At 37.9% G+C, this 14,972-nt stretch overlaps 1 protein-coding gene across 1 annotated transcript; it reads left to right on the forward strand.

The window, feature by feature from the left end:
* The first annotated feature begins 2,601 nt into the window (after positions 1–2,601).
* slc2a11a (solute carrier family 2 member 11a) lies at positions 2,602–10,279 on the forward strand. Its single transcript, XM_062996996.1, has 12 exons — positions 2,602–2,643; positions 3,209–3,307; positions 3,472–3,632; positions 4,214–4,338; positions 4,446–4,575; positions 4,915–5,063; positions 6,291–6,478; positions 7,593–7,703; positions 8,229–8,330; positions 9,378–9,453; positions 9,563–9,690; positions 9,988–10,279. The coding sequence occupies exons 1-12, from the start codon at positions 2,602–2,604 to the stop codon at positions 10,204–10,206; spliced, it is 1,530 nt and encodes a 509-aa protein (XP_062853066.1). The 3' UTR covers positions 10,207–10,279.
* The last annotated feature ends 4,693 nt before the right edge of the window (positions 10,280–14,972 follow it).

The following is a 14,972-nucleotide window of genomic DNA, read 5'->3' on the forward strand; positions in this document are numbered from 1 at the left end:
GTCTAAATAGCTGGCAACATAAGTGAGTACACCCCACAGTGAACATGTCCAAATTGTGCCCAAATGTGTCGTTGTCCCTCCCTGGTGTCATGTGTCAAGGTCCCAGGTGTAAATGGGGAGCAGGGCTGTTAAATTTGGTGTTTTGGGAACAATTCTCTCATACTGGCCACTGGATATTCAACATGGCACCTCATGGCAAAGAACTCTCTGAGGATGTGAGAAATAGAATTGTTGCTCTCCACAAAGATGGCCTGGGCTATAAGAAGATTGCTAACACCCTGAAACTGAGCTACAGCATGGTGGCCAAGGTCATACAGCGGTTTTCCAGGACAGGTTCCACTCGGAACAGGCTTCGCCAGGGTCGACCAAAGAAGTTGAGTCCACGTGTTCGGCGTCATATCCAGAGGTTGGCTTTAAAAAATAGACACATGAGTGCTGCCAGCATTGCTGCAGAGGTTGAAGACGTGGGAGGTCAGCCTGTCAGTGCTCAGACCATACGCCGCACACTGCATCAACTCGGTCTGCATGGTCGTCATCCCAGAAGGAAGCTGACGCACAAGAAAGCCCGCAAACAGTTTGCTGAAGACAAGCAGTCCAAGAACATGGATTACTGGAATGCCCTGTGGTCTGACGAGACCAAGATAAACTTGTTTGGCTCAGATGGTGTCCAGCATGTGTGGCGGCGCCCTGGTGAGAAGTACCAAGACAACTGTATCTTGCCTACAGTCAAGCATGGTGGTGGTAGCATCATGGTCTTGGGCTGCATGAGTGTTGCTGGCACTGGGGAGCTGCAGTTCATTGAGGGAAACATGAATTCCAACATGTACTGTGACATTCTGAAACAGAGCATGATCCCCTCCCTTCGAAAACTGGGCCTCATGGCAGTTTTCCAACAGGATAACGACCCCAAACACAACCTCCAAGATGACAACTGCCTTGCTGAGGAAGCTGAAGGTAAAGGTGATGGACTAAACCCAATTGAGCACCTGTGGCGCATCCTCAAGTGGAAGGTGGAGGAGTTCAAGGTGTCTAACATCCACCAGCTCCGTAATGTCATCATGGAGGAGTGAAAGAAGATTCCAGTAGCAACCTGTGCAGCTCTGGTGAATTCCATGCCCAGGAGGGTTAAGACAGTGCTGGATAATAATGGTGGTCACACAAAATATTGACACTTTGGGCACAATTTGGACATGTTCACTGTGGGGTGTACTCACTTATGTTGCCAGCTATTTAGACATTAATGGCTGTGTGTCGAGTTATTTTCAGAAGACAGTAAATCTACACTGCTATACAAGTTGTACACTGACTACTCTAAGTTATATCCAAGTTTTAGTTCTATAGTGTTGTCCCATGAAAAGATATAATAAAATATTTGCAGAAATGTGAGGGGTGTACTCACTTTTGTGATACACTGTACTTACACTATCCTCCCACCTACTGGCGTGTAAAAGACATTGCAGTGTGTTGGGATTTATAAAGTTAAACAGATTAAAGTGTAACGTAATTATTTAAAAAATATATAATTAAAATATATATAAATTAACTATTACATGTTTGTACAATGCCTTGTGTAAAAAATAAAGCATAACATTTAATTACAAGTGCTGATCACGAGAAAATAAGGTGTGTGTGTGTGTGTGTGTGTGTGTGTGTGTGTGTGTGTGTGTCTTAGATTGTTGATCTGGAGTACCAAATATCTGTCCAAACAATATGCAGGTAAACTGTTTAATATGGAAATTTAGATAGGTCTTACTAAATATAATAGTATAAATAAAATGTACATTTGAAAAATAAATGTACATTTACCAGACGCTTTTACATTTACCAGACGACTATACAGTATATTGTCTAAGCAATTGAGGGTTAAGGGCCTTGCTCAAGGGCCCAACAGTGTCAGCCTGGCAGTGGTGGGGTTAGAACCAGCAATCTCTGGTTTACTAGTCTAGTACCTTAACCACTAGGCCACACCTGCATAAAATAAAATCGTTACATATTTTAGGACAGTTACTCAAATCAGTTTATAAAATCATGTAGTACAACTGATTAAAACAACTTTAAATTTTTTTTATTTAACTTTAATTTTTGTTAGCTGATTCAGTTTGTGTCAGGTGGTGCAGCCCAGGTTAAATGTGTAAAGTTTGACCATTAAGATGTATGCAAAAGTTTAGACAACTCTGGGCAAATTCCATGTTTTGTCTTTTGTCCTATGTGTCTTTGTCTTATGTGCGGAATCATATAAAAAATACAAATATTCACAGCAGTACAGTGGTTCAAGACCCAAAATGAATTGAATGGTTAATAATGAAGTTAAAGAAGACAATAGATTACAATAATCAATAATGATGTAGTAATGTTACTATAAACCTAACACTGATATGTTAAGGAACTATCACACTCAGTACTGCATTTTTAATCTCTCTCTCTCTCTCTCTCTCTCTCTCTCTCTCTCTTTGCTGTTCTCTTACTTTTTCTGTGTCGTTGTTACCTCTTCAGACCACAGAGACTCTGAGGAAGTGTTAACAAGCGGGCTGGACCTGCTCTGAACCTGTTCTTAGTGCTTTCATTTATTCTTATAGTAACCTAAGCTATAAATCTGCCATTATGACCTCATGTGGACTTGAAAGTGTCAAATCTGAAAAAAAGGTGAGACCCTTTTCCCTTTTTCCTTTTTTTCACAATAAAAATGACTAAAATATTACATAAGGAATGTAATATGATGATTGTTTATTACTGCCAGTCAACGTAAGAGGCACATAAATTAAATATTGCTTTATAATTTTTCACTTCTATTCAGTAAAATTTCACACATGTACAGTTAAAACAGCACTTACATTATGAACTACAGGTAAAGCCAAAAGTTTTCATACTCTTGTAAAGTACATGTATAATATATCACCAAAGGTATGCCACACCCATTGCTAACAGGTGTTTATAAATTATTCTATTACACAAAACCAATGCTTCCAACATTGTGGCAACACTGTTTGGGAAAAGCCCTTTATTATTTCAAAATGTCTCTGTGTACCATGTAAGGTCTATGAAGACAGGCTTTGACAAATTTGGTGTGAAGAAATATGTATGTGTTTGTCTGCTGGGGAGTGAGGGTGGGGGCTGTCAGGGGCTGGGACTCCATATCAATGCACATGGTTCTGGAATGGGCTCCAATCAACTAACAGTCAGGTGTTTATATACTTTTCTTGCATTTCAGGGCAATATTTGCACTCTGGGCTTGATGATCACTTCTGCCGCTATTGGGGGAACATTACAGTATGGATACAACCTCGCTATTATGAATGCACCAACTGTTGTGAGTGAGAAAAACAGAATCAGTATTTGTACATTTAATTATTTATTGTCTTTGTCGTTGGGTGGTTTGTATATTTTTTTGTATTTAATTTGACTGAGAACCTACCTGTTGGTTCACCTATTGTATATTATTTATCACTATTGTGTACTACTTTGTTCCTGCAGTACATTCAGCAGTTTGTTAATCAGACCTTTCAGAAGCGTTGGGATATACAACTACAGGTGTATCAGATAACACTGATATGGACCCTCATAGTGTCTGTATTCTCACTGGGTGGCCTTACAGGGGCTCTGTTGGCTGGACCTATGTCTATCCACTTTGGAAGGTATGACCATTCATTACTCTAAACATGCATAGTATAAAAGTATAATGGTATAGTGTGATAATGATTTATTAAATTTCTGAATGACATGGAACTTGTCTTTTTTAAACAATGATAATCTACAAATTTCAATTCCATAAAAGTTTGACAGTAGGCAAAATGCAAATAAAAAGGCCCTTCCCTAAAGTGTTGATAGTTACAGTTAGAAGCATAAAATTTCCGTTATATACTTGATTTATGACACCTGTTCATTATTGTAAATTACGCTTGCAGTGCTATCGGCCGGTTGGCTAAAGCTAGCTAAAGTAAGAAAAACTATATAGTCATGTCATTATTACTTCTTTGTTGTTGGAAATCTCTGTTTAAAATAAATTATAAAATATTACTTATTTATAAATTTAGAGGCATTTTAAAAGCATTTACTCATTCTGAAATATGGAGAATACCCATATTTCCTTCATACCATATCAGTATTTAAGTAAATATCTGTATTGGTTAATATAATTGTAATATAATTTTATGGAAAAAGTCCATGGATCTATGTTTAATGCATTTCTTTAATTCATGTTAATTATTCTCTTAAGGAAGAAGACTATGTTGCTGAACAACGTTTTTCTAATGTGCAGTGCACTGTTGGCTTTGACAAGCCGAGAAGCTGAATCATTTGAGATGATTATTATTTCCAGATTTTTGGTTGGTATCAATGCAGGTATGTTTCAGTATATTGCAGGGAATAAAACACTTATATATAATGACCCACTAACATTTGTAGATGTAAATATATCAATTGCTATTAATTACTGTTCTTGTTTGCAGGGGTTAGTATGAATGTGCAGCCAATGTATTTTGGGGAAAGTGCCCCAAAACATTTACGAGGAGCTGTGTCATTGTCTTCTGCTGTCTTCACTGCTTTCGGGGTGGTGCTGGGACAAGTGGTGGGTTTAAAGTAAGTTCAAAAGATGAAAATGTACAGTGAAATTTTTAGTGTTTAACTAATGGCACTTGTACCTTGACATTGTTGCTCTATAAACATATAAAGATAAATCTACTTAAAAATCTATGTGTTTTCATTTTAATTGCTGTATACATTTTAGACCACTTATGGTAACACTAGACACAGAACTCATCCTCTACTAAAGTCAGGGTTCTCAGACAGTATTACTACTGAGATTACTACCCGCACAGTAATAAATGTACTTTAATGAATTCAACTGCCCTTTAAATGTGAAACTAAAGTTTATGATGATGCCTTTTAAACCAGCTTGTTTTGTGTATGGATGTGCAGGGAGATCTTGGGTGGTGAATCATGTTGGCAGTACCTGTTAGCTAGTCATGCTGTGCCAGGAATCATTCAGCTCCTCACGCTGCCCTGGTTTCCAGAGAGTCCTCGATACCTTCTCATCGACCGCGGTGACAAAGATGCCTGCCTAAAGGGTAACTCAGACCTTTTAGTGCCTATGAATTACCATAGTTTTCTCACTGTTAAAAGTGTAATACATAATTCTATAATTTTTGCTTTAAGTTTGTTTACCTGAAGTTTGCATGATATGGTGTTATTTTGCAAATGGTCATGATTTTAAACATATTTATAAATTATAAATAGATAGAGAAACAAACTAATGTAAAACACACATAAAACTTTGCTTTATTCAGCATTTTCTTATAAGGTCAAACTTTGGGTGCCTGAACTACAAATTGTTCATTGACAAACTGTGTAATGATTTAATGTTTGTAGGAAACAGTCTTAGAAGTTAAACATCATGTGGTGTTTTAATTAACTAATCATATTTCCTGTATCTGGCTGGATATACAGTGTATTAGGAAAGTATTTAGACCGCTTGACTTTTTTCACACTTTTTTGTGTTGTAGATTTAATTTGGAAAGCATACAAGTACCAATTCTTCCAATAAATCTTTACTTAAATACTAGTAATGATGACGTAAAATCATGTTTTAATTAATTTAATTAATTAAAAAACTAAACTAAATTTAAAATCTAAATTGTTTATTCACAAATGTCTTTAGGCCCTTTATTAAATACTTTTGTAGAAGCCCATTTACAGCAACAATGACAGTTGCAAGTCTTGACTATGTCTCTACAAGCTTTTAACATCTAGATTTGAGCAATTTATCCTAATTTCATGGCAGATCCTCTGAAGCCCTATCAGACTGAATGACATTTGCCTATAAACTGTCATCTTCAGGTCTCTCCACATATTTTTGATAGGAATTAAGTCTGGGCTTTGCCTAACTCTAGAAGGGTTCAAGGTTGTGTCAAGCTTCTAGCATTTCATGGTTATTAATGCCAGTGGGGTTCTGGGAACAATAAAATACTTAGATATTATTTTATATCATCGCCTAATCAATACCTGGTCATAATTTGATTGCAAAGATCTATGGACTTGGCTTGGATTTTGTCCAAACAATGCGGTGTCCAAATTATGTCCAATCAAATTAAATTGCAACAGATGGCCAAGATGCACCTGACCACCACTTGGAGTGCCACAGCAAAGTGTCTGAATACTTTCTGAATCTACTGTATATATGAGTATATAAAATCATAAGACGTATGACATTTTATGAAATGTTTAATTCACTATAGGTTCAGAACCTGTCACCTATATAGTGAAATATTTCTTTGCATGCTGCGTGTGTTGAGCAGCCCTGCAGCATTTGCGAGGCTGTGAGGTCCAGAGAGAGGAGCTGGAGGAGATGTTAGCGGAACAGGCTGAATCTAAGTGTAGCCGAGCTGTCCTGCCCTGGGAACTATTTACAGACCGCACTGTTCGCTGGCAGCTCATCACCATCTGTGTTATGAGCAGTGCTATGCAACTCTGTGGTAATGACTCAGTAAGTAAAGCTATCTGTTCGCTTCTGCATTTTCTTAATAAATATTGATGCCCCAATTCTATGTTTTTTTTACTGATACAGTATCTTTCGAATACTGGTTCACACTAAAGAACAGCTCTGATTCAAAAATACTAACACTAACTGGTAGATAAGTATACAGGTAGATTCAACACACTATAAAGTACACACTATAAAGATTCAATAGTAAATAAACAAAAATGGCGCTCAGGTGCATACGGCAGGGTGGGAGCTAGATAGACTCCTCATAACTGCACAGAGTTGAATAATGCGTTGATCAGGGAGTGGCTCTCTGTACACAAAGCTGATTCGCATATGAACTCGCCTTGTGCAGGTGAAAAGATGCAGTTGGCTACTGTGTGTTGCCTACACACGTGTTGGAGAGGGCGTGTGTCAGTGTTGCTCTCAATTAGGAAGACTTTAAATTAACCCAGGATGCTTGGGTTGTGCCGTGCTGTCTTTAGCTTGCTTACCAACACTAAGACTCAATTCAAATCTCAGTGGTGCTATCAGCCAGTTGAGAATCTTCACAGACATAATTGGCTATGTCTGAGGAAAAAGGGGATGGCCGAGGCCCTCGATGGACCTGTCCAGGTTATTCCTGCGCTACACCCAGTGTTTCACACTGGAACTGGATTTGCTGTGACCCTGACAAAAATAAAGCAGTTGATAAAAATGAAATTAAAAAAATTAACCTTGCACTGCATATTAATGGAAAGTCAGAGATGTGGCATTTATTTAAAAAAGACAAAATTGGTCAATTTAGAAACGCATAATTGTAAGACTGTATTATCTAATATAATACTAAACATCATACTCAAACACTAACTCATGTGTTTAACGTTGATGCCTTTTAGGAAAGTGTAAACCATCCAGGTCAGTGAGTGAAGATTAAACAGCAGCAGTAGCAATAAATGATTTAGTAAGTGGTGCTAAAATAATAGGTGACAAAATTCCACTTTACAGTTTCACTGGTTTTTACTTTCTTTTTACCACATTAACTGGCTCATTTGTCTCCAGTGGCATGTAATGCATGTGTTTGAGGAAATCCACAATTACATATAATATGCATTTAATGTATTCTTTTATTTTACAGATTTACTTCTATGCTTTCTACATATTTCAAAAGGCAGGAATAGCTGATGAGCATATCCAGTATGTGACCATTGTCACTGGCACTTGTGAATTCACTGCCTGTATTCTGTGTGTAAGTGTATAATTCATGTTACGTAACTGTTCTTTGATGAAAAAGGTTTATAATGAATCCTGAGATGTGTGGTTTAATTAAGTCTAAATGTTAAACTGTTCAGCACTAGACAAGTCAAAGTTTCAGGGCCAAGACAGATTTTTTGGAGGGAACCTAGGCTTCCAGAGTTAATAATTACCACCTGTAACACATTCAGACAATGTTTGAATTTAAAAGAAAAAACAGTGAGCTTTTCTTATGTGTGGGCATGTATTTTAAAAATGCACAATGTTTATACATCATTATATCATATCTACCCTATCATATAGCAATCCACAATATCAGAACAGTACATCCTCTTTTTTGTGCCTTGTGAGAGCGGGGAAGGGGGGGGGGGGGGGGGGGGGGGGTTAGGGGGGTTTGGCTACAATAGTAAAAAAATATATTTTACTGTGTTTGTTGTAGCATAGCATTAATTTTCTAGGCAACTCAATGAAAATACGTTAAGACAATTGTCATTTGAACTGTGTTTGTGTGTGTGTGTAGAACCTTTTGATAGAAAAGCAGGGCAGAAGGCAACTTTTAATTGGTGGTTATGTGCTTATGACATGCTGGGCGTTAGTCTTTACTGTGGCTCTTTCATTTCAGGTAGGTGTTAATTAGTATCCTTTACATTAACATTTTCTGCATTCAGCTGATGCTTTTATCCAAAGCGACTTACAGACCTGTGACAGTATACAGTCTAAGCAATTGAGGGTTAAGGGCCTTGCTCAAGAGCCCAACAGTGGCAGCCAGGTGGTGGGGCTTGAACCAGCGATCTTTCGATAACTAGTCCAGTACCTTAACCACTAGGCTGCAACTGCACTAAAACATGTTGTAAAACATGTTATGTGTGCAAGTATAATAAAACATTCTGGATTGTTGCTTAGTTAGGACAGTCTAATAAACATATTACTGTAACACCCTAAACCCTTTAAATGATCAAATACTTTGTAGCTCAACTTTCTCAAACACCTACTAGTGTAACACTCATTTTCTAGGTAACAATTTTAACGCAACCCTCTAGAATACGCTGTCTAGGGACTGTGGTAACCTAGTTGGCTATCAATCGTTGGGCTTTTAATCGGAAGATTAATGGGTTTAAATCTCATCTCTGCCTTGCAGCCACTGTTAGGCCCTTGAGCACGGCCCATAACCCTCTCGGCACAAATAAATAAGTCCTGATCTGAATCCTACTTATTTATGATTTATGGTTAGAGCTAAAACTTGCAGTTGGACAACAGCACCCATCTGTTTCAGAAAAAAAAGCTGTAACAGTTTGCTAAAGAAGAGGACACAATTGTATATTTACAATTACAAAAAAATGCTCGATTGTTATTCTTGCCTTCAAAGTTTCTGTTGAATATGAAATAAAGAATAATAGTAATACTTTGGTTTTAACTTCATTAAGGTGGACTTGTGGTATCAGAAGTGATACAGTTATTTTTTATCACATCTGAAGAACATCTTCTTGTTAAGCATTTTAAAATACTTCTAGTGGACCATTCTAGGTCATTTACTAGTGCAGCATTCCTTACTGTTTCAGTTGTCTATTAATATACACATTTATTTATTGCTATGCCAAATAAATCATTTGTTTTTACACAGAATCAAAGATGGATAATTGGATAATTAGAATTTTGTTTTACTCTTTAGCACATAGTACACTGGATGCCTTTTTTGAGCATGGTTTGTGTCTTCACCTATATCCTTAGCTTTGGGATGGGGCCAGGTAAGTCGCACTGCACCACTACCATGTTAACACTGGACAAAACCCAAATTAACATTAGCCAATCATTGGTATACTACCAAGACTTAAATGGACTGTAATTTCTCAATAGCTGGTGTGACCCTAACCCTGCCTGCGGAGATCTTTAACCAGGCAGCTCGACCTGCCGCCTACATGATCGCTGGTGCTCTAATGTGGCTTAACCTCTTCATACTGGGAACGATATTTCCTTTTATTGTGGTAAGTGCCCATTAATACAGGCATTTAAGTGAATGTAAAGTTAACATTTATTTTACAGCATTTGTTAAACTGCAACACTACACTACATGATTAATAATAATTGGACACCTGACCATAAGCTTTTTGGTCATCCTATTCTAAAACAATGGGCAGAAATCCACTGTTGTCACAAAGTTGGAAGTAAAAAATTTATTATATTAATATTACACACCTAAACTCATACTTGTGGTCATAAAGCATGTTATTAATAGCATTAGTTCTAATGCATTTTCCCCTGTTTTTTTTTTTTACTGCCAGAGTGGACTAGGCCAGTTCTGCTTTGTGCCATTCGCTGCTGTTTGCCTTCTTACTGCTCTCTTTATTGGACTGTTTCTTCCTGAGACCAAAGGAAAGTCTTTACCCATGATCACTAGTGAGTTCAACAGGCTTAACTCCTGCAAACTAGAAATGACAAGGCCAAAGTACAAAAAGGCTCAGTACCAGCTAGGGGAGGTTTGCCGCTCTACTGCCCTCTAAGCTGCTTTAAAAATTCCAGGACATTCTGACTTTTGGAACTTTTGAGTGAAGAGAAATATACGTTCTCTCAACATAATCACATTAATTCTTTTTGTTCCATCATATTGGTGATTAAAGGTATAGAACTGACTTACTTCTAATAAAGAATAATTAAAATATCATCTAAGTAAGAAAGTATTTTATTAAGACAAGTGTGTTTTTATTAAAAAGTGCCCACTGACAAAAGACTAACACATACTGTACATAAAAATATATAGCTCTATTCCTTAATTGTACTTCTACATACTGGTGCCAATAAAGAGACCAGTATGTTTAAACAATATTTAAAAAATCCCAACAACACTGTTGCACCTGATATACATTTATACCACATCATTACAACATTAATGTCATTGCATTGCTGAGAATGGGTCTACCACACAAATATAATCTGGTCTTATAGGGGATCACTTTTAATATACACTGATCAGCCATAACATTAAAACGACCTCCTTGTTTCTACACTCACTGTCAATTTTATCAGCTCCACTTTGTAGTTCTACAATTACTGACTGTAGTCTATCTGTTTCTTTGCATGCTTTGCTAGCCCCCTTTCATGCTGTTCTTCAATGGTCAGGACCACCACAGGACCACCACAGAGCAGGTATTATGCAGGTGGTGGATCATTCTCAGCACTGCAGTGACAATGACATGATGATGGTGTGTTAATGTGTGTTGTGCTGGTATGAGTGGATCAAACACAGCAGCGCTGCTGAAGTTTTTAAATACTGTGTCCACTTGCTGTCCACTTTATAAGACACTCAGTGGTCAGTGGTCACAGGACGCTGCCCACGGGGTGCTGTTGGCTGGATATTTTTGGTTGGTGGACTATTCTCAGTCCAGCAGTGACATTGAGATGTTTAAAAACTCCAGCAGCGCTGCTGTGTGTCTGCTGTGTATCCACTCATACCAGCACAACACACACTAACACACCACCACCACGTCAGTGTCACTGCAGTGCTGGTGGACTACAGTCAGTAATTGTAGAACTACAAAGTGCTTCTATATGGTAAGTGGAGCTGATAAAATGGACAGTGAGTGTAGAAACAAGGAGGTGGTTTTAATGTTGTGGTTGATCGGTGTAAATGGGGTACAAGGAGTGTCAAATTGTACTGAGCAACAGATGGCCTACAGTCAGTAATGGTATACCCATCAGAATGTAAATCCATTCGAGTTTATCTGTATGGTAGGTGTAGCTTACAAAATAATCAATTAACATATATACAGATAAGTGTACCTTTTAAAGTGCTTGGTGAGTGTTTATGGTGTTTGTATCTTTTTATAGGCTTGTAGAAGCATGTTAATGTAACACTAAAATGTTTTTAGACAATTAATATTTATTTGAAAACTGACAATGCTGCACAAGTGCAAAATAAAAGGAATAACAAGTAACCACTGTAACAGGTAACTTTCCAGCTGTATTTTAACAATGATAACACTCAACATCAAAGTGAAAATAACATTAATAACAAGTACGATGTATTATTGCAATTTAATTACTAAAATAGCTAGTTTGGATAAGTAATCAGCCCCGTTATTAACACTCTCAGGTACTGTACAACAATTACATTCCACATAGAAGACAATTTTTTTTCTTGGAGTGCTGTTTTAAAAGGTAGGATTATTTAGAGGAAATGCACATGGACCACTTCTGCTGTGTGGCATCCACTCCAGCTCGGCATTAATGAACCATAATTATATGCTTTAATGAATTGGTTATTGCAATAACAAAAAGTTGAATCCTCGTTTGACTTAACTCCATTCAGACACTTGAACTCAAAACTAAAACTCAGTACTTTGTGGCTGTGGGTGAGTTGTGGGTGTGGCAGTTGTCATACTTAATCAAAGGTTTCCTCAAAATTCCCTAGAACGTTCACTGAAACTAATGGGTCCAGTACAAACTTTAAATTAAAAGAAGTTGTGCCTTTTATCATCTAAAGGTGCTGATATTTACATATCTATCTTGTGTGTACTGAACATGATTGTTTGACAATAAAAATTCTTAATGCTATCAGTATGTGTCATTGTGTCCTCAAACACTGAAGGAAGACCCTGACTGGCGCTGATATAGTGTGAGTGTTGTGAACTTCTTAAGTTAAAGCAACAGGTTTATTTTTCCATTACTGTTGAAAGGGTGGGGATATGAGATATATGGTTTTTTAAACCAGAGGGTTTTAACTCCAGTACTGAAGGCTCTGCAGTGTTATAAACTTGTTCTCCAACTGATTCAGCTCATGCAGGGCTTGGTAATCAGCTCATGATCTCAAACAAGTGTATTGTAAACAGGAAAAATGTTGAACCCCGGAGGCATTATAAGAATTAGATGGAATAATATTCACCCTTATGCATTTCAACAGATTTTATTTGTTCTTTAGTTTGCTAAAGTTAATATAAATTAATAACAGAAAACAGAAAATATGATTGATTTGTTATATTAAAGCACTGCCATTGCTGTACATTTGCAAGATTTGTGTAACCACAGGAGGTTGTTGATTTTTTTGTGTACTGTCAAATTAAATTCTACTGTATGTGTAGAAATAATTCCACTCTCAATTTCTAATATCCGTATTTTTGGGATTGACACCCAGCCAACCAAACCAAAAATGGTGAATACAGAATATATTACAATAAATTGTGAAAAAAGAAAACTTTACTTGACATTAGCAGTGCTGCCACCTTAGTCCATATACACTGATCAGCCATAACATTAAAACCAACTTGTTTCTACACACATTGTCAATTTTATCAGCTTTACTTACCACATAGAAGCACTTAGTAGTTCTACAATTACTGACTGTAGTCCCTCTGTTTTTCTGCATGCTTTGTTAGCCCCCTTTCATGCTGTTCTTCAATGGTCAGGCCTCTCCCAGGACCACTACAGAGCAGGTATTATTTAGGTGGTGGATCACTCAGCACTGCAGTGACACTGACGTGGTGCTGGTATGAGTGGATAAGACACAGCAGTGCTGCTGGAGTTTTTAAACGCCTCACTGTCACTGCTGGACTGAGAATAGTCCACCACCCAAAAATATTCAGCCAACAGCACCCTGTAACCAATGATGAAGGTCTAGAAGATGACCAACTCAAACAGCAGCAATAGATGAGTGACCGTCTCTGACTTTACATCTACAAAGTAAACAAACTAGGTAGGAGTGTCTAATAGTGGACACAGTATTTAAAAACTCCAGCAGCACTGCTGTGTCTGATCCACTCATACCAGCACAACTCACACTAACACATCACCACCATGTCAGTGTCACTGCAGTGCTGAGAATGATCCACCACCTAAATAATACCTGCTCTGTGGTGGTCCTCTGGGGGTCCTGACCATTGAAGAACAGGGTGAAAGTAGGCTAAAAAGGTATGTAGAGAAATAAATGTACTACAGTCAGTAATTGTAGAACTACAAAGTGCTTCTATATGGTAAGTGAATAAAATGGACTGAGTGTAGAAACAAGGAGGTGGTTTTAATGTTATGGCTGATCAGTGTATATGTAACTGAAATCCCACTACTGCACCAATGGTGCAAAAAGCACAAGATAACAAAACATCAACGTAAGTAGTATTTTATTTCAACTCATCTCTGCTTTAAATATACAGAGACACAAAACGGTGTACAAAAAACAGCCATAGAAAAGTATCCTTATATTGAAGTGTCCAAAAATCAATCAAATTCTTGACATACATTGCAAAGAAACCACTTTTTGTCAGATAACTAAGACAGAATGACAAACATACATACAAATGTACATTTTATGTGCATGATTTTATACAAAAGTGTCACTGCAAGTCACTTTGTGTACATGGTTACTCAGATTTTCCTACCCATTCACAATCAGTACTGGGAAGGCACTTTGCAACATATGAATATATAAAAAGGTAAACAAAATATAAGCAAATTATTAATTGTTTAAAAGTTTCCAGTGATACATGTGCTAATAAAACATCTTTTTCCAATGGACATGCCACACAATGTGTGCGTGTGTATGTGCGTGTGTGTGTGTGTGCGTGCGTGCGTGCGCGCGCGTGCGCGTGCGTGCGTGCGTGCGTGTGTGTGTATATATATATATATATATATACACACATATATATATACACAGAGGTTGGACAATGAAACTGAAACACCTGTCATTTTAGTGTGGGAGGTTTCATGGCTAAATTGGACCAGTCTGGTGGCCAATCTTCATTAATTGCACATTGCACCAGTAAGAGCAGAGTGTGAAGGTTCAATTAGCAGGGTAAGCGCACAGTTTTGCTCAAAATATTGCAATGCACACAACATTATGGGTGACATACCAGAGTTCAAAAGAGGACAAATTGTTGGTGCACGTCTTGCTGGCGCATCTGTGACCAAGACAGCAAGTCTTTGTGATGTATCAAGAGCCACGGTATCCAGGGTAATGTCAGCATACCACCAAGAAGGACTAACCACATCCGACAGGATTAACTGTGGACGCAAGAGGAAGCTGTCTGAAAGGGATGTTCGGGTGCTAACCCGGATTGTATCCAAAAAACATAAATCCACGGCTGCCCAAATCACGGCAGAATTAAATGTGCACCTCAACTCTCCTGTTTCCACCAGAACTGTCCGTCGGGAGCTCCACAGGGTCGATATACACGGCCGGGCTGCTATAGCCAAACCTTTGGTCACTCGTGCCGATGCCAAACGTCGGTTTCAATGGTGCAAGGAGCGCAAATCTTAGGCTGTGGACAATGTGAAGCATGTA

This window comes from Trichomycterus rosablanca, chromosome 6 (genome assembly GCF_030014385.1).
Source record: "Trichomycterus rosablanca isolate fTriRos1 chromosome 6, fTriRos1.hap1, whole genome shotgun sequence".
Classification (NCBI taxonomy): Eukaryota; Metazoa; Chordata; class Actinopteri; order Siluriformes; family Trichomycteridae; genus Trichomycterus; species Trichomycterus rosablanca.

What these genes read in the sequence shown, in the direction of transcription:
- slc2a11a (XM_062996996.1), top strand. Translation starts at nt 2,602, where the DNA reads ATGACCTCATGTGGACTTGAAAGTGTCAAATCTGAAAAAAAG. An exon ending in TCACTGCCTGTATTCTGTGT is followed by an intron (nt 7,704 to 8,228) that starts GTAAGTGTATAA and finishes GTGTGTGTGTAG; the next exon opens with AACCTTTTGATAGAAAAGCA. An exon ending in CTGTGGCTCTTTCATTTCAG is followed by an intron (nt 8,331 to 9,377) that starts GTAGGTGTTAAT and finishes TTTACTCTTTAG; the next exon opens with CACATAGTACACTGGATGCC.